The sequence below is a fragment of the Trichomycterus rosablanca genome, chromosome 8 (assembly GCF_030014385.1).
Source record: "Trichomycterus rosablanca isolate fTriRos1 chromosome 8, fTriRos1.hap1, whole genome shotgun sequence".
NCBI lineage: Eukaryota > Metazoa > Chordata > Actinopteri > Siluriformes > Trichomycteridae > Trichomycterus > Trichomycterus rosablanca.
Genome location: NC_085995.1, coordinates 1,009,081 through 1,034,882, shown reverse-complemented (window position 1 = coordinate 1,034,882; position 25,802 = coordinate 1,009,081). Strand labels below are relative to the sequence as shown.

The window sequence follows — 25,802 nt, the reverse complement described above, 5'->3', positions numbered from 1 at the left end:
CCGCCTCTGCCGGCCCTGCCGCCGCCGCCAGTCCCGAATAATCGCATAATCGCCTCGGTGCTTAATTACTCCCAAACTTTTACAGACCAAGAACCAGCGGCGTTACGTAAACTAATTACCGCCGCCGAGGAGGAGCGGGACGCCCAGGGTCAGACGCGGCGATGCTCCAGACTTATAGGAGCGTCCCCCAGCGGGTAATCAATCTTTAGGAAAGCGGTTAGCGTGGCAGCTGGGAGACACGAGCGAGTGGTTTTAATAAAAAAACACGGGGAAATTTCTCCGGGGCGGGAGAGGGAGGAACAACAGGAACCGAACGAGGGTTCGAGGTTCTCGCCAAGTAAAAAACACAGGTTAACACACCGTAACCATAGCAACATCACAGTGTGTTAATCTGCAGGATATGCAACGTTAAAATACTGAGCCGAGATTCCGAATTTCTGAACCGGTCGGCTGGGCGCCCCCAACTGGGCACGATCGGAAGTGCAGACAAAATCGGGTGGAAAAAGACGGGGCTAAAAAGTGGGCGGGGTCTTCGAGGCTGTGTAGGGACCCTGGTTAGTAGCTTGAGGCGCCTGTACAGAAGTGGAGGAACGTGAAGATCTGTGCGTGACTCTCCATGCGCGAGACCAACCTCACACGCCGATCTACCGAAGTACAGGCGAATAAGAATGGGTCGGTGGAGGCATAAAACATAACAAATGTAGCTTGATAACCTGCATTAACTAACAAAAACAGCACAAACACAGTCCATGTTGGTTATTAACCAGCAGAAAATCATAACCAGTATAAAAAATACTCACTGACCAGCATTAACCAGTTGGTTACTAACACCGCCAGCATAAAAATACAACAAATGTTGATCAGTAACCACCATTAACTACCACAGCACGTTAGTTACTAACCAGCATTAAACACCATAACCAGTGTAAAACATACCACATGTAGTTCAGTAACCACCATTAACTAACCGGCATTAAAACATAACAAATGATGGTTGGTAACTAACACTAACTAACATAAACAGCATGAACACAGTCCATGTTGATCATCAAGCATAGCTGACTAACATAACTGGCATAAAAATACAACAAATATTAGCTAATAACTTGTGTTAACTAACATAACCAGCATAAAGCACAGCTGATGTTTGTTATTAACCTGCATTAACTATTAAAAACAGCACAAACACAGTCTATATTGGTCATTAACCAGCAAAAAATCATAACCAGCATAAGAAATAGTCACTGACCAGCATTAACCAGTTGGTTACTAACACAACAAGCATAAAAAAACAACAAATGTTGGTTGGTAACCAGGATTTACTTGTATAACCAGCATAAACACAGCACATGTTGGTCATTAAGCATAGTTAACTAACATAACCAGCATAAACACAGCACATGTTATAAAACAGCATAAAACACAGTCCATGTTGGTCATTAAGCAAAGTTAACTTACATAACTGGCGTGAAAATATAACAAATGTTAGCTGGTAACCTGTGTTAACTAACATAACCAGCATAAAGCACAGCTGGTGTTTGTTATTAACCTGCATTAACTAACAAAATCAGCACAAACACAGTCCATGTTGGTTATTAACCAGCAAAAAATCATAACCAGCATAAGAAATAGTCACTGACCAGCATTAACCAACATAACAAATTAAAACTAAGTAAATGTTGAGTACTAACACAACCAGCATAACCAGCCTTTACTAGTATAACCAGCTTAAACACAGCACATGTTGGTCATTAAGCATAGTTAACTCACATAACTTGCATAAAAATACAACAAATGTTAGCTGATAACCTGTGTTAACTAACATAACCAGCATAAAACACAGCTGGTGTTTGTTATTAACCAGCATTAACTAGTGAAATCAGCATAAACCAGTAGCTAGCATAACTAGTTTAAAAACACAACAAATGTTGGACAGGTTAAGGGGGCGTGTCAGGAGAATATACCCTCCGTACGCCATCGGGGTCTCCAGCAGAGGAGGAGTAATCGGCTATGACTAAATAGCGAGAAAAAGGAGAAAATAGGCAAAAAGCCCATAGCGATGTGTAGCTTGCTCGACTGAGGGCAGCATCCTATTCTTTGGTGATTCTTGTATTATTGTAGTTCAGCCTTAATTATATGGGCACAGAGACGTCAGCAGAGTCATCAGAAGCGCTAATTCGAAATCCAAACGCCACGCAGACAAGTAAAATAGCACCATAGAAAGGGATAGGATAGTGTGTGTGTGTGTGTGTGTGTGTGTGTGTGTGTGTGTGTGTGTGTGTGTGTGTGTGTGTGTGTGCACCTACTTCCCGTGTACCACCCCGTCGGGGTTGAGCATGGGTACGATCTTGAAGACGTAGTTCTCCCGGAGACTCTCGGCCACGGCGTCGTCGCTGCACAGGAAGTCCAGCGTCCCCTTCATCACCCAGCTGGAGTTACACTCACCGGGGTGAACCCTCGCCGAGAGGAACACACACGCCCGGTTCCCTGCACACACACACACACACACACATATACACACACACACACACACACACACACACACACACACATACACACACATACACACACACACACACACACACATACACACACATACACACACACACACACACACACATACAGTGTATCACAAAAGTGAGTACACCCCTCACATTTCTGCAGATATTTAAGTATATCTTTTCATGGGACAACACTGACAAAATGACACTTTGACACAATGAAAAGTACTCTGTGTGCAGCTTATATAACAGTGTAAATTTATTCTTCCCTCAAAATAACTCAATATACAGCCATTAATGTCTAAACCACCGGCAACAAAAGTGAGTACACCCCTAAGAGACTACACCCCTAAATGTCCAAATTGAGCACTGCTTGTCATTTTCCCTCCAAAATGTCATGTGATTTGTTAGTGTTACTAGGTCTCAGGTGTGCATAGGGAGCAGGTGTGTTCAATTTAGTAGTACAGCTCTCACACTCTCTCATACTGGTCACTGAAAGTTCCAACATGGCACCTCATGGCAAAGAACTCTCTAAGGATCTTAAAAGACGAATTGTTGCGCTACATGAAGATGGCCAAGGCTACAAGAAGATTGCCAACACCCTGAAACTGAGCTGCAGCACAGTGGCCAAGATCATCCAGCATTTTAAAAGAGCAGGGTCCACTCAGAACAGACCTCGCATTGGTCGTCCAAAGAAGCTGAGTGCACGTGCTCAGCGTCACATCCAACTGCTGTCTTTGAAAGATAGGCGCAGGAGTGCTGTCAGCATTGCTGCAGAGATTGAAAAGGTAGGGGGTCAGCCTGTCAGTGCTCAGACCATACGCCGCACACTACATCAAATTGGTCTGCATGGCTGTCACCCCAGAAGGAAGCCTCTTCTGAAGTCTCTACACAAGAAAGCCCGCAAACAGTTTGCTGAAGACATGTCAACAAAGGACATGGATTACTGGAACCATGTCCTATGGTCTGATGAGACCAAGATTAATTTGTTTGGTTCAGATGGTCTCAAGCATGTGTGGCGGCAATCAGGTGAGGAGTACAAAGATAAGTGTGTCATGCCTACAGTCAAGCATGGTGGTGGGAATGCCATGGTCTGGGGCTGCATGAGTGCAGCAGGTGTTGGGGAGTTACATTTCATTGAGGGACACATGAACTCCAATATGCACTGTGAAATACTGAAGCAGAGCATGATCCCCTCCCTCTGGAAACTGGGTCGCAGGGCAGTGTTCCAGCATGATAATGACCCCAAACACACCTCTAACACGACCACTGCTTTATTGAAGAGGCTGAGGGTAAAGGTGATGGACTGGCCAAGCATGTCTCCAGACCTAAACCCAATAGAACATCTTTGGGGCATCCTCAAGCGGAAGGTGGAGGAGCGCAAAGTCTCGAATATCCGCCAGCTCCGTGATGTCGTCATGGAGGAGTGGAAAAGCATTCCAGTGGCAACCTGTGAAGCTCCGGTAAACTCCATGCCCAGGAGAGTTAAGGAAGTTCTGGGAAATAATGGTGGCCACACAAAATATTGACACTTCAGGAACTTTCACTAAGGGGTGTACTCACTTTTGTTGCCGGTGGTTTAGACATTAATGGCTGTATATTGAGTTATTTTGAGGGAAGAATAAATTTACACTGTTATATAAGCTGCACACAGACTACTTTTCATTGTGTCAAAGTGTCATTTTGTCAGTGTTGTCCCATGAAAAGATATACTTAAATATCTGCAGAAATGTGAGGGGTGTACTCACTTTTGTGATACACTGTACATATACACACACACACACACACATGATTAATGATTAACTAGCAAAACCAGAATAAACACAGCACATGTTGGTTATTACCCAGTATTTACTAACATAACCAGCACAAACACAGCACAGGCTGGTCAGTAACCATGACTAACTACCATAACTAGCATAAAAACAACTGTTGATTAATAACCTGCATTAACTAACAAAAACAGCATAAAACACAGCACATGTTGGTTATTTACCAGCAAAAAATCACAACAAGTATAAAATATTGGTCACTGACCAGAATTAATCAACATAACAAAATACAACTAAATAAATGTTGGTCACTAACCACCACAGCCAGCATAAAAACAACAAATGTTGGTAAATAATCAGCATTTAATGGCATAACTAGCATTAACACAGCACATAGGTCATCAAGCATCATAAACTAATGTAATATAACCATAAACCACCAACATGTGCTGTGTAACCACCATTACTACCAGCATAAAACACTCATGTTGGTTATTAACCAGCAAAAAACCATAACCAGTATCAAAATGGTCACTGACCAGCATTTACCAACATAAATTAAAAGTAAGTAATTGTTGGTTACTAATACAGCCAGCATGAAAAACAAATGTTGGTTGGTAATCATCATTAACTAACATAACCAGCATAAACCACCAACATGTGTTGTGTAACCACCACTAACAGCACTGGCATAAAAACACAACGAATGTTGGTTAATAACCGGTATTAACCAGCAAAACCAGCATAAAACTCAGCACACGTTGGTCTGTGATCAGCAAAAACAAAACCCGTCATAACCTGCATGAAAACTAAACAACACGAGCCGCTAGTTCACCAGTTAGCATCACCCGTGTGCCCAGTATAAACCGGCGTGGCCCAGATTAACTCACCTACACACCAGAAACCGGGTCGTTCTTCAGCTGTGTTAAAAATCAGAATCTGAACTGAACTGTCACTCAAATCCGCTCAGTTCAGCCAAAACGCTAACACAGCCGCGCAAAGGAAGCTAATTAGCGCGTCGTGATTAGCATAATGCAGACTGGGGGCTTGTTTAACTCCGTATTAAGGCTTTAAAACAGAAAAATAAGCGGAACTGAAAGAGTTTCTGAGTGGAAATTAAACACTTTAGGGAGCGGACGCGACCGTATCGCGCTCCCTGAGCGGAAACGCTGCGAATAAGCCGGGCGCTAATTAAGCCGTCCGCGCAGCACAGTTATTTTTCACGATGGCCGTTTCCCGCCGTGCCGGATGATGAAGCGGTCGAGTTTATTGTTATGCACCGAGCGATTATACGGCATCTATACTGCGTGGGAATTAATTACGACCGCGCAGGCATGGCTCGCTGCAGTCGCCGCGACTGCTAACGCTACACAATTAGCATTAATTGCTACGTAAGCGAGCATATGGAGCCGTAATGCGGAGCGTCTTGTTATCGTACGTGATAAAAGCGTATAAATAAATAAACGCCTGAGATCAGAAGTCGGTGAGTGTGTGTGTACGCTAGCTTTCCCAGAAGGCCGTTAGCATGTGGGCGCGGCTCTTGATGAACGTCGCTAATAAAAATAAACCAGCGATGATGAAGCAGCTTCGTCTTTATTATTCCTGTCAGCGTTTATTCGTCCCGCCGTGATACGCTCGCTTCTATAGTTGCCCTGAAGGCGCCGGAACCGAAAGACCAGAAATGTGCGCCAAAAAAGTGGGCGTGGTCAGACTGAGAGTGGCAAATTTTGGGTGGAAACGGTCACCTTGCGTTCACTTGGCAACTGGGCACAGCGGGTAACAAGCTTTACCAGTGAATCTTGTCAACAGCAACTTTGAAGGCGACCTGGCAAGTTACATCATTTTATCACCAACTTCGGACGTCGATGTGACCTGCCAAGTTTGCCATCCTGGTACCACCCTGATACCACCCCTGCTCCACCTCTGTACCACCCCAATACTACACCTGTGCCACCACAGTACCACCCTGCTACCACCCCTGTAACATCCTGGTACCACCCCTGTACCATACCAGTACCACCCTGGTACCATCCCTGTACTATCCTGGTACCACCCCTGTATAACCTCTGTATTACCCTGAGACCACCCTGTGCCACCAGAGTACCACTCTGAGACCATCCTGTACCACCCCAGTACTATCCTGGTACCACCCCTGTTCCACAACGGTACTATCCTGGCACCATCTCTGTACTATCCTGGTACAAATCCTGTACCACCCCTGTTCAATCCTGGTACCATCCCTGTACTACGCTTGTGCCACCCTGGTACCACCCTGTATAACCCCTGTACCACCCCTGTACTTCACCTATGCCACCTCAGCACCACCTTGGTACTACCCCTGTGCTACCCTGGTACCACCCCATTACTATCCTGGTACAACCCTGGTACCACCCTGGTACTATCCTGGTACCATCCCTGTACCACCCCTGTACTATCCTGGTACCAATTCTGTACCATCCCTGTACTTCACCTGTGCCATCTTAGTACCACCTTGGTACCATCCCTGTGCCACCCCGGTACTATCCCCATATTATCCTGGTACAACCCTGGAACCACCCCAGGTACAAACACAAACACACACACACACACACACACACACACACACACACACACACACACACACACACACACACACTGTGACTCACGCAGCTGGTGCAGATGTTTCCAGGAGTGTGTTTTGGGCGCGGCGGTGATGGTGATGAGGGGGCAGGCGTTTCCTCCCAGTGTGTTACACAACGTCTGCTGTCTGAAGAAAATCTTACGGGGGTCGACGGAGCGCTGATGTACCTGCAGGTGGGACTGGGATACGACGTCAATCAACACAATCAGTACAGGTAATCAATACAGGTAATCAATAGTCACTGACACACACACACACACACCTGCAGGGCGGAGTAGGTGTAGGGGTAGTGGTAGGCGATGTAACACACGTCGTCCGGGTGTCTGAAGGTCAGACTGAAGGTCAGAGTGTAAAAACACTGACGGCGTCCGAACCCACCGGAGCAAAAGCAGTTCCTGACCGGGAGATACCAGCAACATCGCATCACATGACCAAAAATATGGGGTACAGGTATGGGGTGGTACGGGGTGTTACCGGGGTGATACCGGGGTGTTATCGGGGTGGTATCTGGGGTGATACCAAGGTGTTACCGGGGTAGTATCAGGCTGGTGTTCTTACCTGTAGTAACAGATCTCAGTTCCGGCTCGGACCCAGTGCGGTCTCCCCTCCAGCGCCTCTCGTACTGAATACACCACCGGCTGCATTCCTAACACAACCGCAGGGATTTCACACGCTTAGAAAAGGATTCTGGGTAATTGGGACTGGGTTACATCCTACTGAGTTCTTATAAGCTGAAGTGAGACATTACCAGTGGTGTAGGAACCTGAGGAGACACAGGGGTGGTACCAGGGTGATACAGGGGCGATACAGGGTTGGTATGTCGTACGGAAAGACACACTAAGCTCCATGCCACCCTCCCCCCCCCTCTGCAAAGTTGCCCGGTAGGTAGTTCAAGATGTGCCACAGGTTGGTACAAGGATGATACCAGGTTGGTACACAGGGATGATACAGGGGAGCTTTTCGGGTGATACCAGTGTGGTATGGGGTGGTACAGGGTAATACAGATGTAGAACAGGGTGGTACAGGGTGGTACAGGGTTGTATGGGGTGGTATGGGTGGTACAGAGTTGGTACAGGGGTGGTACAGGGATGGTATTAAAGTGGTATAGGGATGGTATGTGTTGGCATGGGGTGGTATGGGGCAGTACTGAGGTGGTATAGCTGTGATATTGGCATGGTACAGATGTAGTACAGGAGTGGTATGTCGTACTTAAAGACGCGCTAAGCTCTATGACACCCCCCTCCCCCCCCCCCCCCCCCCCCACACACACACACTTGCACAGTTGCCCAGTAGGTAGTTCAAGATGCATCACGGGGTGGTACAGGGATGGTATCAGGGTGGTACAGAGGTGGTACAGAGGTGCTATGGGGTGACACTGGCATGGTACAAGGTTGTACAGATGTAGTACATGGATGGTATCGAGGTGGTACAGGGCTGGCACAGTGGTAGTACCGTAGTGGCATTCAGGTGGTACAGGACAAATATTTCATACAGAAAGACACACTAAGCTCCATGCCACCCCCCATCCACTTGCACAGTCGCCCATACCTACTGGGCATGGTTCAAACTAAGGAAGTCAGTGATTAGTGGGGGTGTCCACATACTTTTGGCCATATAATGAATCAGGATAAGCAGGAATTTGTGAGATTGGTGGAACTTGTTACTGACGCTCACGTTCTAATGCGACACTGAGCGACATGCTAGTCCGCGTTAGCGTTAGTTACCGTAATTAAACTGGCTGTTGCTTTTCTCACAGTTGACGATGTTGAAGCGATACGAGACGTTCACCTCCATCCCGCTGACCTCGAAATAAAACCACTGATGATGCGCCGATGAGTTCACGTCAGCGTTGAGGATCAGATCGTACTCGTGTCTGTAAAAAACAAACATTAAATACATTAAATAAAATGTGTGAGGGTGGAGTCTGCGTGAGGGCGGAGTCGTGTGGGGCGGAGTCTGCGTGAGGGCAGAGTCGGCGTGGAGCGATCGTTACCTGCGGACGTGAACGGCTTTGCGTAAGTTCCCGTTCTCAAACTTGGAGAAAAAATGGAGAGAATCTGATGGAGTCTGTTCAGAACATCTAACAGAAATAAACAAAGAGAAGAAATTAATAATAAATAAATAAATAAAATAAATAAAATCTTTTGTTTCTAATTTCTTATAAATTCCACAACAAACACATTAAAAGTGAATCTTTCAGAAACAGGCTTATCATTTGATCCAGTTCTCTTGGAGGCGTTTGGAGCTTGTTTACAGAAAAACCTTTACACTAATGGTGTTGGTAGAGGAGCGTCACTATTTGTTACCTGGGATTTTCAACATCAAAAACCACTTGATTGATGATGTCATCAGGGTGAAGGAGGCGCTGAATGTCTTCAAACACTTTCTTTCTAAAATAATAAATAAATAAATAAAAGTAAATATTGATCAGGTTCACACACACACACGCACACACATACACACTGCTGCTTATATTAGACTGTTCCTTTAAAACCAACCCCGTCCACATACTTACGCTTCACTATTTATTAAATCCATTATTATTATTATTATTATTATTATTATTGTTATTATTAATTATTAATTATTATTATTATTATTATTATTTATTTATTTTATTATTATTATTACTATTATTATTTATTATATTATTATTATTACTATCATTATTATTACTATCATTATTATTACTATTATTATTATTATTATTATTAATTATTATTATTATTATTATTATTTATTTTATTATTATTATTATTATTATTATTTATTATATTATTATTATTACTATTATTATTATTACTATTATTATTATTTATATTATTAATACTATTATTATTATTATTATTATTATTATTATTATTATTAATACTATTATTAATATTATTATTATTATTCATTATGCCCTTGACGTTTCATTCTATAGCTGTTTGGTGGGGCTGAGGTTACACAGGGACATAGTTATGCTGGAACAGTAAAAGCCCTTCCCTACATTGTTGCAGCATATTCTTTAAGGCGTGTCCTAAAACTTTTGGCCAGTGTGGGGGTGGTGCACTGATGAGAAGTTTATGCAGAAGTTTACCTCTGGACGTGAGGCTTCCTGATGCTCATGGGTTCAGGTCCCTCAGGAGGAAGGTGCCCCCAAAAATCAGGAAAGGCCAGTATGGAGAACCCGGCGATGGATTTGGTGTTCGCTGCCGCCGCCGCGTAAAGCCGCGGGTCGTGATGAGGGATCGAGGCGCTGTATTTCTCCAGGAGTCGGTCCAGCACGCCGTTACGAACCTCCGCCGGATTCCCCGAGCAGTTCAAGAGGCGGCTGCTCAGGTCCGGGGTCTCCGCTTCCTGATCGACTCCGCCAAGTTTCCGCTTAGTATCTCCACGACGTGTTTTGGACCTCCTGTCGTCCTCCGTCTCGTCCCGAGCGTCTCTGTTGGGCGGGACGTCCTCGTCTGAGGTCTCCTCGGGATCTGAGGAGAAATCTAAGTCCTGGAAGACGTGGAGATGCAGAACCAAAAAATCATAAAAACAACTGATGTCCAGATATTTATGGACACCTAGTCTTAAGCTTGTGGGACGCGACCACAGAACCATTAACGTTACCAGCCTCCAGTTTTCTGAGAAGGCTTTTGGAGTGTGATTGTGGGATTTTATGTCTACTAGTCAAAGTGCATGAGTAAAGTTAGGAACTGATGCTGGAAAAGAGGCCTGGCTCACGGCCAAGGTTCCAATTCATCCCAAAGTTGGTTACTTGACCTTGAGGATCAGGAATTATTAATTATTTAATTACTGAATTCATTAGAACCGACCCCCTTCCCCCTGCACCCTCCACTTCAGGTGGCGCAGCGGTAAAGTACGCTACCACACTACTGCTAAGATCCGGGGGTCCAGGGTTCGAATCTCAGCTGTGCTATCAGCGGTCGAGCGTCTGAACAGACCTGATTGGCTAATGTTCAGGCCAAAACAGACCAGTTCTTACTAGGTGCACTTGTCAGTGTGGTCTCAGTGCAGGTCCCAAGCCCGGACCAATAAGGAGGGTTGCATCAGGAGGGGGATTCGAACCAAACAGCTCTACAGCTCTAACAAAAACACAGCCGACAGAGTGCAGGAGTTTCTGTTACTCTTGAACTGGATAGTGACGTTCACAGCGGCGTTCACAGCGGTGTGCTCTGATTAGCTTTGGGAGAGGGACCAGCGACCAGCGGTTTATTTTTCCTAATATAAACGATGCCGTTTGTGTCCGTTTTCAATTAGCAAAAACGGCACCAGCGCCAAGTGTTCAGCCGCGGCTCTCTGGGTCTATGGGGGCTTCTGTGTAAATGTTGATGTGAGTTTTTTTATCCAGCTAAAGTCCAAAACGGTTTCTTTTGAGAAGGCTTCTCACCAGACTTTGAACTATGTCTGTGGGAATTTGTGCCCACCATATTTTGCTTTCCTTTGCTTTTCTATTTAATATTATTATTATTATTATTATTATTATTATTATTATTATTATTCATTATTCATTATTATTATTATTATTCATAATTATTATTATTATTATTATTATTATTATTATTATTATTACTATTGTTCATTATTATTATTATTATTATTACTATTATTCATTATTATTATTATTATTCAATATTATTATTATTTTATTATTTATTGTTATTATTATTGTATTATTTATTGTTATTATTATTATTATTATTATTATTTATTATCATTATTCATTATTATTACTTATTACTGTTATTAAAATTAGATCGAGCCTGGCATCAGGGTTTCAAGAGAAACGCAGGTTGCCAACAGAGAAGATTAAGAAACCGTGATGAATAGAAACACGTCCACCTGGAGCAAATCAAAACACTGATGCAACCAAAGGAACCAAAGCACGTAGAGGGTCAGTAAACAGTAACATTTCCCAAGAACGGTTCCTGATGGGGGCGCTATACAGTACTTCTGTTTTTAATAGGCTACAAGTTAGAATATTCAACCAGCAATACCAAGAATGACCTGTAGATGGCGCACTGTAGTTCTCTTTTAAAATGATTATTGGTTAGGGTTATTTTTACGGTGATTTTGGGAAGGTGGGCAGGGCTACATTTACGCCCCTGGGGAAACCAACACCTCCATCATCTGCGCCTCCATGCCCCCTCTGCCCACTGTATTTAGGAAGACAAGGACATGATTTTGTAACCGATCTCCAATCTGCCAAAAGGCAGCGGGCACAATCGGCCACTAGTCTCCTGGGTAGGAAAAGACGGGACTAAAAAGTGGGCGGGGTCTTCGATGCCGTGTAAGGACCCTGGTTAGTAGGCCAAGGAGCCTGTACAGAAGAGGAGGAATGTAGAGATCAGTGCGTGACTCTCCCTGAGTGAGACCGACCTCACATGCCAATCCATCAAAGTAAGGGCAAATAAAAAGGGGTTGCATCAGAGGGAGGGCGTGTCAGGAGAATATACCCTCCTCGTACGCCATCAGGGTCTCCAGCAGAGGAAGAGGAACTGGCTACGACTAAACTGGGGATTGAAGGTTACCTGGAAGTCGTGGTGCAGTTCGGGGAAGAACCGCTCGTACTGCAGCATCTCCTTAATGGGTCTGTCCGGATCGGGTCGGGCCGTCAGCTTGGTCACGTCCGTCTCCAGGTCGTCTTCCTGCACCAAAACACGATCGGTAAAGTTAGTTAATAATCACACCTCACACTCACACCTTGGGGTCAACCGTGTGTTCTCCTACGTAAACCTCCTCCTACGTGCCTCATGTTCCTCATTTTAATCTCAGCTGTGCTATCGACCGCCCGAGCACCTATACAGGCAATAATCGGCTCGTTTGTCGGGTTGAGTGCAGAAGGGGGTTCATCATAACTGCTGCAGTTACGCCCTCTGCTGGCTGATCGATGGTGCTGCACAGAGACGGGGGATAACGGAGATCGATGTGTGACTCTCCGTGCACTATACAGATCTCCTCACACCACACACTACATGGACAAAAGTATTAGGACGCCCCTTTTAATGATTAAATTCATGTGTTTTAGCCACAACACTTGCTAACAGGTCCAATAAATCAATTATTTAAAGGAAAGGTAAACAGTTTAGGGAAGGTCCTTTCCTGTTCCAGCATGAACACATGAAGTAAAGCTCAGTTTAATGAAGCTCCAGTGTCCTGCACAGAGCCCTGACCTCAGCAACAATCAAGAGCGCTGGGATGAACCGACGTCATCTCCCAACCATACACATGTCATATTTTGACTAAACGGGCACAAATTCCCACAGACACAGTAGCTCTGATTTAATACTGCCTGTTTGATCAGGCGTCCGAATACTTTTGGCCCTGTAGTGAATGTAATGTAATTGTTAGCTTGGGGAACTTGAGCATGTTAGCGCTTTAGCTTTTAGCACGCCGCTGTCGCGCAGATTGACCCGTCCATAAACTTTCGGTCCGTGTTTTTATACGCAGGTGTTAAACGGGTCGTGACCTCTTGTTTTTCACCAGGCTGCGAGTCTGTCAGGACGTGTTTGTTTCTGTTCGGCTTTTCCGCCCACCGAGTAGCTGCAGTGCCAGGGGGCATCACCCTGCCACCTCCGCCTGCCACTACCTATCAGAGCGCACGTGAAAGGTGCTAGTCTGGGCTGGTTTGCTGCCAGATGTCTGAGAGGACGCTAACAAGAGAACGGCTGTAAGACAGAACACACACTCCTGCAGCTGCGTCCTCATATGATTTGGGGTCTATGAGTGTGTCTGTGGGGATTTGTGCCCATTTAGTGCTCATGTAGTCAAAAGAGGATTTGGTGTGTGTGTGTGTGACTCACATAATCGTGGAGCTCAGGTTCTTCGCTTTCTTCCTCTTCATCATCATCATCTTCAAGGCTTTCGTCTTCACACACACACACACACAGACACACACACACATATATGCACACACGTACACACACACACAAAGAGATGCACACACAGAGACACACACACACAGATGCACACACACATATTTACACACACACACACACAAAGAGACACACATATACACACACAGAGACACACACACAGACGCACACACACATGCACACACACACACACACATATATACACACACACATATATATACACACACATAAAGACGCACACACACACACACACACACACAGAGACACACACACACACACAGACATATACACACAGACACACACACATATACACACACATATACACACACAGACACACAGACACACACACATACACACACACAGACACACACATACACAGACACAGATGCACACACAGACACACACACATATACACACACAGATGCGCACACACACATATTTACACACACACACACATATACACACACACAAAGAGACACACATATACACACACAGACACATACACAGACACACACACAGACGCACACACACATGCACACACACACACACGCACATATTTACACACACACATATATATATACACACATAAAGACGCACACACACACACAGAGACACACACACAGAGACACACACACACACAGACATATACACACAGACACACACACAGACACACACATACACAAACACAGACGCACAAACACAGACACACACATATACACACACACAGACGCACACACATACACATACACACAGACACACACAAACAGACACACATACACAGACACACACACAAACACACACACACATACACACACACACACACACAGACACACACATACACACACAGACACACACACAGACACACACACACACACACATCAGTATGAAGTCGTTCAGTCAGGTAGAGTGTGTGTGCAATCAACTATTTTATTGACTGGCTTCTCTTTTCACACACACTCACACACACACACACACACACACACACACACACACTCTATGGCCAAAAGTATTCAGACATCTGACCATAACAAATAATATTAAAACAGAGCGCGCCCTGTGTGATCTTTTCAGCTGGAACAACAGCCGCTCTTCTGAGAGGCTCCTCACAAGACTTTGGAGTGTGTCTGTGGGAATTTGTGCCTTTTCAGACAGTATTTGTATAACCGGGCACTGATGTTGGTCAGAAAAAGTCTCAGCTGATGTTCCAGTTCATCCCACAGCTGCTGAGTTTCTTTAATCCGAGCTTTTTTCATGTCTTTGGACAAAAGTATTGGGACGCTGCCTGAATTATATAAAGCTTATTATCAGTTTGGGGAAGGCCCTTTTCTGTTCCTGTGCACAAAGCAAGCTCTATAAAGATGTGAAGAAAAGGTCCTGCACAGAGCCCTGACCTCAGCCCCACTCAACAGCTCTGGGATGAACCGGAATGCCGATGTCAGTGCCGAGACATACAAATGCTGTCATCTGACTAAACAGGTACAAATTCCCACAGTCTTATGAGGAGCCTCTGTCGTTTCAGCTAAAAAGATCACACAAAGGTCACTGGCACGTCCAAACGTTTGTGTAACGCCGTAACTCACCGCTCACGCCCGTGTCCAGCCTCCAGGCGTCTTCAGGTTTGCTGGGAATCGGCACTGTGTACACGCTGAGATCCGAGCTGAGGGGCAGAGGAACTTTCGGGTGGCATTTCCTCATGAGCTGAACCGCCGATTCCACCAAAGACTCCGAGTCCTTCATGGACAGACACGCCTACAGAAAAAACAAACGAGAGGGGCGCTTGGGTGGCACGGCAATAAGTTCAAGTTCTAACCGGCCGGGCGACTAGACGGGCACACGATTGGCTGTGTGTCTATAGGGGAAGGTCGACAGCTGAAACAGAGGCAATGACGACCTCTGCTGGCCGGTCAGGGTCCTGCACTGGGGGAGGCTGATCACTGATGGCAGTGCGTTGCTCTCCGCTTGTAATACTGCACTCTGTGAGACCCCGCCCCTGACAGGTGAAAAGAAGCGACTGCACATGTGACAGCCTCACCTCAGTATCAAATACCACAGAATGTACTGGTGAAGTGGAGTCAAGAATGGCAAGGGGAATTTTACATTTACATTTCCAGCATTAGACAGAGGCTTTTATTTCAAGCAACTCACAGCATACAGTCTAAGCAATTCAGTGATAAGGGCCTTACTCAAGGGCCCAACAGTGGCAACCTGGCAGTGGTGGGGCTTGAACCGGCAACCTTCTGATTACTAGTCCAGTACCTTAACCACTTAGGTACAACTGTCCGCCTGGACGCTGAAGAAAGAGGAAAGAAGATGCGTCAGGAATTTGGAGAACCAGTGTGTCAGGAATCTCCTGGATGGAAGGAGGAGGAAGATGGTCACCACTGAGCGAGTGTACGTGAGAGCCAGAACAAAAAAGCAGCTCCTGAACCACATTAGGTATCACAGGTTACGTTATTTTGGGCGTGTGATGGTGCAGAGTTATGACGGGAGTCGTGGAAGGACGCGGAGGACCGAGTATTAGCTGGATTGCTGACATCACAATGTGGAGAACGTCTGGGTGGGTGTGGTCATGATGGTGGTACCTGTGTGGTGGTGTAGAGCAGCGTGAGTCCTCCATCGCTGACTATAGCGCTTCTCCCAGCGCTGATCTTAGCAGCCCGGTGGAGGCAGTGTAGAAAACTTCTGCGGACGGAGACGTTCTCGGGGTCGCATGCGTGCCACTCTTCAAAGAGTTCCAGCAGGCCGGAGACGTAACCCTTTTCCACCGCTATGTGCCCGTTCTCCTCTGAAAAAAAAAAAAAACAAGACGACAGATTACAGAAACGATCTGGTCTGGAGACGAAATTACTTCAGATCTTTGCAGCAACAGTTTAGGGAAGGTCCTTTCGTGTCCCTGTGCACAAAGCAACAAACTCCAGCATCCTGCACAGAGTCTGGAATGAACTCCCAGCCATTCAAATACAAATGCTGTCATATTCTGACCAAACAGGCACAAATCCCCACAGCCGTACTTCTCAGAAGAGCGACCGGCTGCTGTTCTAGTTCTTTTTTATTACCGTTAGTTAATAGTGGTTAGTTAATGGGGGTTACACACACATGTTGGTGGTTTATGCCGGTTATGTTAGTAAACAATGCTTAATGACCAACATGTGCTGTGTTTATGCTGGTTATGTTAGTTAATGCTGCTTACCTACCAACATTTGTTGTTTTTATGCTGGCTGTGGTGGTTAGTAACCAACATTTATTTAGTTTAGTTTTGTTATGTTATGTTGGTTAATTCTGGTCAGTGACCAATTTTTATCCTTTTTTGATGATTTATACCCATGTGCTGTGTTTTATGCTGGTTTTGCTAGTCACTGTCTGTCAGAAGTTCGTACCACCCTGTGGTAGGGCAGCTGTATCCTTGTGGTTAAGATACTGGACTAGTAATCAAAAGGGTGCTGGTTCAGTCCCCACCACTGCCAGGTTGCCACTGTTGGGCCCCTGAGCAAGGCCCTTAACCCTCAATTGCTTAGACTGTATACTGTCACAGTGTATACTGTGGTGCCCAGTTTAGGGCACCAGTGTTTCCATTTCCATTTTCGGCATTTAGCAGAAGCTCTTATCCAGAGCGACATACAGAAAAGCTTCCATAGTAAACATTACCTTACTCTAGTTTAAGTAAACAACAGTCCAAGAACACAAATCTGCTAAACCCTGTTAGAACTCCCAATTTTTTTTTTTTTATTAGTATTAGTGAGTGTTAGTAAATAAGTACACGTCAGCTTAAGTGTTTAGTAAAGAGTGATGAAGGTTTTTAATCATTTTTTTAAAGACAGCGAGAGATTCGGATGTTCAGACAGACAGGGGACGTTCGTTCCACCACTTGGGTGCCAGTACAGAGAAGAGCCTTGATGCTGATGCTCGTCTTCCTCGAGTTCTGGGTGGAGGATCAAGTCTAGCGAGACTGGTGGCTCGGAGGTTGCGTGGTACAGAGCGGGGTTTGATTAGACCACGAAGGTAGCTTGGGGCTGGTCCATTTTTGGCTTTGTAGGCGAGCGTCAGTGTTTTATACTGAATGCGTGCAGCTACAGAAAGCCAGTGAAGAGAACGCAGCAGTAGGGTGATGTGGCAGCAGTGGGGTGATGTGGCAGCAGTGGGGTGATGATGTGGCAGCAGTGGGGTGATGATGTGGCAGCAGTGGGGTGATGGTGTGGCAGCAGTGTTTAGGTTGGTTAAAAACCAGGCGAGCGGCTGCATTTTGAATGAGCCAAAAGGGTTTAACAGTGGACATGGGAGCACCTGCCAGGAGGGAGTTGCAGTCGTCCAACCGTGAGATTATAAGTGACTGGACCAGAATCTGAGTAGCTTCCCTGTAGAGAAACGGTCGAATCTTCCTGATGTTGTAGAGGAGAAACCGGCACGATCTTGTCATGCTGGATACATGAGGAGAGAAGGTCAGCTGGTTATCCAGGACAACACCAAGGCTCCTTACATTGTCAGATGGTCTGATCTGGGGGTCATCAAGAGAGATGACCAGGTCCTGGGTTGGAGATTGATCTCCAAGAATGAGTAAGAGCTTCGTCTTGCTGGGATTGAGTTTTAGATGATGAGCCGACATCCATTGTGTCATCCGTGTACTGACCAGGATGAAAGATGAACTAACTAATGAATGAATGAATGAATGAATGGAACTGTTGTCCAGGTATTCCTTCACTCAATGCAGTAGTGAGCGCACTCCTGTCTGTGGGTTCGTGCATTTGAACAGGATAAATCAAAAGTAAATATCATTTAGCCGACTCGATTCTGGGAAACTTGGGTGTACTGGGCACCATAGGTTCAGTTTGCAGGGTGGCATTTTCAGTACAGCTCATGTGCCAGTTTCTTAATGACTCTGTGTGTTCGGTTGGCACAGTTTTATAACATAATCTTTTGTTTTTGCTCTGTAGCATCGCTGCTAAAATCGCCATTAGTACAGTATTTGCATCTGAATCAGTGCGGCGGAGTCACGCCGCCCCCTGTAGGTCAGCACAGCAACTGCAGCCCGTCCACCAGCAAACGATCCGCAAACTTGGTGCAAAAGTTTGTGTTTTGCATTAAAAATTTCACGCTTTGTTGGTTTTAAATATGCAATTAGGTTAACGCGTTCCCTGCGGGGAACAGATCTGCATATTTTCTGTACAAGTCGTGTTCGTTTGCTGAACGATACATTAATTACGGCGTAATTACGGCACATTTATCCGTTTTATTTCCTTCCCGAATGCAGCCGGATTATAAAAGTGAGGAGTAAAATCTGCAAAAAGTGGCATATTTAAACAAGAAATAAAATATGAGCAGGGGTGTCCAAACACAGTGCTTCTATCTGTGTGAATCACATCAATTAGTATTAGTTAGACGTGAGCAAAGACGCTTCGAGTGATGCAGCGGTAAAGTACGCTAGTCAATTACTGCAGAGCTCTGGGGATGTGGGATTCTAACTACCAGGCATGGCAAGCCGTAGCCTAGTGGTTAAGGTACTGGACTTTTAATCAGAAGGTTCCTGGTTCAAGCCCCACCACTGCCAGGTTGCTGCTGTTGGGTCCTTGAGCGAGGCCCTTAACCCTCAAACCCTCAATTGCTTAGACTGTACACTGTAAGTACACTGTAAGTCGCTTTGGATAAGGGCATCTGCTAAATGCCAAAAATGTAAATGAATCTCAGTGGTGCTATCGGCCAGTCGGGCGTCTGCATGGAAGTAGGCTAGCCATTAGGAAGTGAACTTGTCAGTACGCTCTCAGTGCAGGTCCCAAGCAAGGATACAAATAGGAGTGCCGCATCAGGAAGGGTGTAAAAACTGTGCCAAGCTGTCAAAAATGTCAGAAAAATAAAGCTGGATGAGGTGATGCAGCGGGTAGAGTGGGTGCCCCACAGCAGGGTGTGGCACAGGGACCTGGGTTTGATCCTCGCCTCCGTTTACTGACTGTGAAGTGCTAGGCATGCCTTTTAAGCGCCCGTCTGACCGTGTAGCTGTTGTTCCTGCTGCTTTCAGGTCATCCTGCGACTCTGAGTGACCGCTGGCTTCCCTCCTACCTCGCTTATCACAGCCTAAGATCATGCTGTGAACTCTTGTGATCAGGGTGCCCTTCCATATCCAAGCAAATCACCCACCCATCTACCACTTATCACATCTGGGGGTGATTCAGAGCAGCCAATCCACCTTCTACCCGTTTTTGAAGCCTGGTACCCAGGACCCATGTCTAGCAGCTGTGCCCCCGTGCCAGCTCAGGTTTCCCGGAGCAAACAGGAACCGTTTACACCCCTGCAGCTCTCGAGTGTAAGCAGGTGCTCGCCGGCCCGTTCCGCGACACTCCGCTTTAAGTTCCGCGGCGTTTTCTGCCGCCAGACTCGCCGGCGCAGATCTGAATTATTCATACACCGCGTTCAGCGTCCCGTCGTTCATTAAAAATCCATTAACAGCAGCGGCGCTAATTGATGGAGCTTCAGTGAATCAGAGGACGATAATGAAATGCACACAGACGCTAATCTGAACAGAACTTACTGGAGGACAGCAGCGCAGCGAAGGCGTCGACAGCGGCCCTGCAACACAGAAAACAAAACAGGGTCACTGTTATACACTGGGTGTTCTGTTTTACATCATCAAGAGAGAATGTGATCCTGTATTTACACTCTACATGGACAAAAGTATTGGGACACCCCGTCTGATTTTGAAATTCATGTGTTTCAGCCACAACAGTTGCTAACAGGTGTTATAAATGAATGATAGAAAGGAAATTCAGTGTAAGTCTGTGTGTTAGAATGTGTGTGAGTGTGTGAGAGTGTGTGAGAGAGTGTGTGAGTGTGTGAGAGAGTGTGTAAGTGTGAGTGTGTGAGAGTGTGTGTGAGTGTGTGAGAGAGTGTGTAAGTGTGAGTGTGTGAGAGTGTGTGAGAGTGTGTGTGAGAGTGTGTGAGAGTGTGTGAGTGTGTGAGAGAGTGTGTGAGAGTTATTATACAGTTATTATTATAATTATTATAAATATTGTTATTATTATTATTTTATATAAATATTAATATTATTATATTATTATTATAAATATTATTATTATTTATAAATGTTGTTAATTTTATTATTATTATTAAATATTATTATAAATATTATTATTATAAATATTGTTATTATTATTATTATTTTATATAAATATTATTATTATTATTATTATTATAAATATTATTATTATAAATATTATTATTATTATTATTATTATTATTATTATTTTATATAAATATTATTATTATTATAAATATTATTATTATAAATATTATTATTATTTATAAATGTTGTTATTATTATTATTATTAAATATTATTATTATTATTATTATTACTCTGGCTTTCAGTTATGTGTGTGTGTGTGTGTGTGTGTGTGTGTGTGTGTGTGTGTGTGTGTGTATGTATGTGTGTGTGTATGTATGTGTGTGTGTGTGTTACTCACTTGACTCTGCGTTTGTAATTGGAGGTGGGCGGAGTTATCAGATTAAAAACAACATCAAGAGCTCGATTGTGTCCCAGCAGGGTCGCAGTGGAACCTGAAATCAACAAACACAGAGAATAAAGATTCTTATGATGAACGCTTTGGTCGAAAGTATGTGGACGCCTCTCCTAACTATTAGGTTTAGGGAAGGTTTCCACATCATGTTGAAGTGTGTCTGTAGGAATTTGTGCCCATGATGTTGGTAATGTTGGTATGTTGGATGTTGGTAACTGCAAAACAGTTTGCATTGAGGTCGTTGACGTTTCTTTACACCAAACTCATTAAAGCACGTCTTTATTAACCAGTTATTCTTTTGCTTTCTGGATGTGGAGGTTTTGCATGTTCTCCTTGTGGATTTCCTCTGGGTACTCAGGTTTGGTTGCTTTACTGATTGTTGATCTTTATTAATCAATGATTGTACACTGATTAATTATTATTATATTTTTATATACGGGTGGAACAGTGGCTCGGTGGGTAGCGCTGCCGCCTCAGCAAGAAAGTCCTGGGTTCGATTTTCATGTGGATCCGATTTCTGTTTGTATTTTGCATGTTCTCCCCATGTGTTTTTAGTGTTCTTATATAAAATATTAAACGCTGTAACTTACTGGAGGAGCAGAAGACCCTGATGACCCACAGACAGGCCGTCGCTTTCCTGTCGTCGTCCAAACTTTCACGTAACAGTCCGAGCGTCAGCACCACGGCGTCGAGCTTCTCCGCTTTCACCCCGATCATCCTGTCTGGAGGAAAAATCACGTGGGAATTATTCAACCCGTCCAGAATATTACTGATCTTACAACCTACTGCTGGTCTGTAGGATCTAAAGTTGGGTTACAACACGATTAACCCATCAGGACTCGATAACCAGCCTTCAAATAATTCAGAGCTGTGATGTTTTACTGTATATAAAAACCAACCAGAGATTCAAGTCTTTAAGGAGTGTTAAAACCAGGATGTAAACAAAGGAGCTGCTCACAATAGCTGAGAGACACCACTGGGGGTTTTGGACAGAGATTCCAAATTATTGAATGCAAAAGAAAGTCCAGAAGTTCAACCAGAAGGACGAGAAGCCCTTAAGGTTCCTCTGATGGGGGCTGGGAGGAACATGTCAGTGAAAGGACTTCATGGCTGGACTACATGTCGCACGCAGCCCTTGACCAAGAAGCACAGTAGGAGAAATGGAACACAGCAGAAGGAGTTTGGACAGGCTTATACTTCCAAATTTTGGAACTCTTGGTGTACTTTGTGAAGCTTTTCGCCGGACCTCACCTCTGTGTCCCACCTTAGCCAGGAGGTGCATGATGGGTAGGAGGAGGGGGCAGGTGGGGTTGGAGTGCTGCGCCGTTTTTACCAGAGCCGAGAGCAGCGCCTCACTTCCTCCTTTAGAGATCATGTAGTGGATCCTCCTGTCTGTACCTGCAACACACACACACACACACACACAATAACACACACACACATTATAACACACACACACATTATAACACACACACACACACACACACAATAACACACACACACAATAACACACACACACATTATAACACACACACACACACACATTATAACACACACACAATAACACACACACATTATAACACACACACACAATAACACACACACACACACACATTATAACACACACAATAACACACACACATTATTACACACACACACATTATAACACACACATACATTATAACACACACACATTATTACACACACACACATTATAACACACACACATTATAACACACACACAATAACACATACACACAATAACACACACACATTATAACACACACACACAATAACACACACACACATTATTACACACACACACATTATAACACACACATACATTATAACACACACACATTATAACACACACAATAACACACACACACATAACACATACACACAATAACACACACACACACACACACACACACAGTACAACACACACACATAATAACACACACACGCACTCACACAAACTTTCTCACAAAAAAACACATGCATTTATATACACACCCACTTTCTCTTTCCCACACAGACACGTGGAGAACATGTAAAACTTGCCGTGCCGGTTGTGGCCGCGGGTTCGGGAGAATTTTAATGATGCGCCGGTGTAATGATGTTTCACCTCATTTTCTGTTTCCTGCAGCAACTTCCAAACACACGTGATGAAACAGGGTGGAAAAGAAGTTCGTTCTGCTCGGGCTTAATTACCGGAAGGTAAATTAATTACAGATTAGAGGATTAACGGCGTGTCAGTCTGCTGGGGGTGAAATTATTCATATTTTAAAATGCAGAGGGCCACACCCTCTACCGCACTCCTTCCGCATCTCCGTGCAGGCACCACCAACCAGCCAGCAGAGGTCGTAATCGCACCAGTCTGAGAGAGAGAGACCCCATCCGGCTTAGTCCCGCCCCTTATCTGAACAACCGGCCAATCATTGTTCATGTAGCCGCTCAGCCTCAGCCGGCAGGCAGAGCCGAGGTTCGATACGATGTATTCGAGATCCAGCTCTGGTGAACAGCGTGTGTTTTTTACCGCTGCGCCACCTGAGCGGCTATGCAGAGGGTTTTAAATGTCACATGTTCAAAGCTGGGTGGCGCTCACAGCAAGAAGGGCGTCGGTTCTCCTCCTTTGCTACCTGTAAGTAACGACGGTTTTCCGAAGCTCTCCCGACCCACGTACATCCAGCTCTCCAAGTTCCAAGGGATGTTTTCACAATATCATGTACGGTAGATGGTGAAACACCTGAATTTTTTGCTAACAGGTGTAATAAATCAATCAAATGAAAGAAAATCACATCCTTCCAGCTTTGCAGCAACAGTTTAGGGAAGGTCCTGTCCTGTTCCAGCATGACTCCGCTCTATAAAGCTCGGTTTAAATGACTTCAGCCCCAACAGCCAACATCAGAGCCCAGTCATACAAATGCTGCCATCTTTTGCCTGAACGGGCACAAATTCCCACAGACACACTTCAAAGTTTTGTGAGAAGCTTTTTATTGTAAGATTTCTCGAGACCCCATGAATCCAAAATTGTGGGGATTTTTTGGGGGGTTAAGGGGGGCTGGATTGGGAATGAACAGGGGTGTTACCTGCAGAGAGAAGCTCGTCCAGGACATTCAGGATGTTCCGTGTGTTCTCGATGTCTCCACAATTCTGCACACACACACACACACACACACACACACACATGCACACACACACAGTAAATCATTAAACAAGAAAATAACTCACAAATATATAAACACTATGAGCAAAAGTATGTGGACGCCTGATCATGGACTTGTTAGACATCCTTGGAAATGGTGCACTGAAATTCACTTTACCCTGCTTCATTTGTGTAGGAGGGTTTTTAAGATGATTTTGGAGTGTGACTGTGGAAATCTGTGCCAATACATGAAGCCCCGCTGTCAGATGACGAGGCCTGGTTTTGAGTCAGTGTTCCAATTCATCTCAAAGGTGTGCAGAGGGGTCGAGGTCTGCTGTAGGTCGGAGGAGGCGTGAGCAGCGATATACCCACCTCGACTGCAATCAGGGAGCAGCAGCAGCGGAACACTCACTTTACCGCTTATCCAATCGGGGTTGGACTGTGGGAGGAAACCGGAGCTCCCGGAGGAAACCCACGCAGACACGGGGAGAACACGCAAACTTCGCACAGGAAGGACCCAGACCGCCCCGCCTGGCATCTGACTGTCAGAATGTTGATAACATGTATATATAAGGTGATTATTAATACTGTATTTATGCACAACATTTCTATCACGTTATGTCTCTGATGTCGGAGAGGCGGCCCGGGACGACGGACACCACGTTTCCGAGGTTTTACCGAAGCGGCGTTCATGCAGGAACACACTCGTGCAGACGGGGCGAGCTTACCTGCAGCGTGGAGAGGAGAACCTCGAGTCCGCTGGAGCTGGGAGATGCCATGCTGACTCTGGTACGGGCTGAGAGACAGACAGAAGTGCAGACAGTGAGTTAAAGGGAAGAGAGATGGCGAGCTGTCGACCGCGTCGGAGGACTGAGCCGAGCTGCGAGTGTGTTACAGCGTCGGCTCAGAGCTTTTCTGAAACACTATCCCCACACACACACACACACACGCACACACACCCATCCTATTAAAAGAGCCTGACGGAACAAGGGATTAAGAGAAAGAGAGAAGAGGACTAAAGGGAAACTGCCCCCCGGGGAGCGGGGAACTCTATCCGCTCGGGGGGCCTGTTTATGTCTCTGTGTTTATGCTCAGGGGGACGGAACCGGGGACTAAAACCTTCCTTCACATAATATCAGCCAGAGGGCGCTCTAGTGGTACAGCGGGCTAATACGCTAACCCACCACCTGTGGTCCTCAGCTGTGCTATTGACCGACCGCGGGTCACTGTGTCTCTCAGACGTCATTCAGCAGGTAAAAGTGAGTTAATGAATGAGTGTGTAAGTGAGTGTGTGTGTGTGTGTGTGTGTGTGTGTGTGTAAGTGTGTGTGTGTGTGTGTGTGTGTGTGTGTCTGTGTAAAAGTGAGTGAATAAGTGAGTAAAAAAGTGAGTTAG

At 45.1% G+C, this 25,802-nt stretch overlaps 1 protein-coding gene across 1 annotated transcript in view; it reads right to left on the bottom strand.

Annotated features, from left to right (window-relative positions):
- The window catches only part of LOC134319209 (cytosolic carboxypeptidase 4), a 49,123-nt gene extending 23,921 nt beyond the window's left edge, over positions 1 to 25,202 (bottom strand). The window contains exons 1-18 of the mRNA XM_063000257.1: positions 25,137 to 25,202; positions 24,353 to 24,416; positions 22,512 to 22,658; positions 21,851 to 21,982; positions 21,207 to 21,300; positions 20,277 to 20,314; positions 16,342 to 16,544; positions 15,340 to 15,508; positions 13,688 to 13,752; positions 12,416 to 12,532; positions 9,976 to 10,379; positions 9,200 to 9,283; positions 8,887 to 8,973; positions 8,618 to 8,766; positions 7,452 to 7,539; positions 7,156 to 7,288; positions 6,919 to 7,072; positions 2,307 to 2,487 (exon numbers count right to left, since the gene is read on the bottom strand). Of these exons, the coding sequence (XP_062856327.1) occupies positions 2,307 to 2,487; positions 6,919 to 7,072; positions 7,156 to 7,288; positions 7,452 to 7,539; positions 8,618 to 8,766; positions 8,887 to 8,973; positions 9,200 to 9,283; positions 9,976 to 10,379; positions 12,416 to 12,532; positions 13,688 to 13,752; positions 15,340 to 15,508; positions 16,342 to 16,544; positions 20,277 to 20,314; positions 21,207 to 21,300; positions 21,851 to 21,982; positions 22,512 to 22,658; positions 24,353 to 24,416; positions 25,137 to 25,187 (2,360 nt within the window). The 5' untranslated portion in view covers positions 25,188 to 25,202. The remainder of the gene's footprint in view (positions 1 to 2,306; positions 2,488 to 6,918; positions 7,073 to 7,155; positions 7,289 to 7,451; positions 7,540 to 8,617; positions 8,767 to 8,886; positions 8,974 to 9,199; positions 9,284 to 9,975; positions 10,380 to 12,415; positions 12,533 to 13,687; positions 13,753 to 15,339; positions 15,509 to 16,341; positions 16,545 to 20,276; positions 20,315 to 21,206; positions 21,301 to 21,850; positions 21,983 to 22,511; positions 22,659 to 24,352; positions 24,417 to 25,136) is intronic.
- Between the last annotated feature and the right edge of the window lie 600 nt (positions 25,203 to 25,802).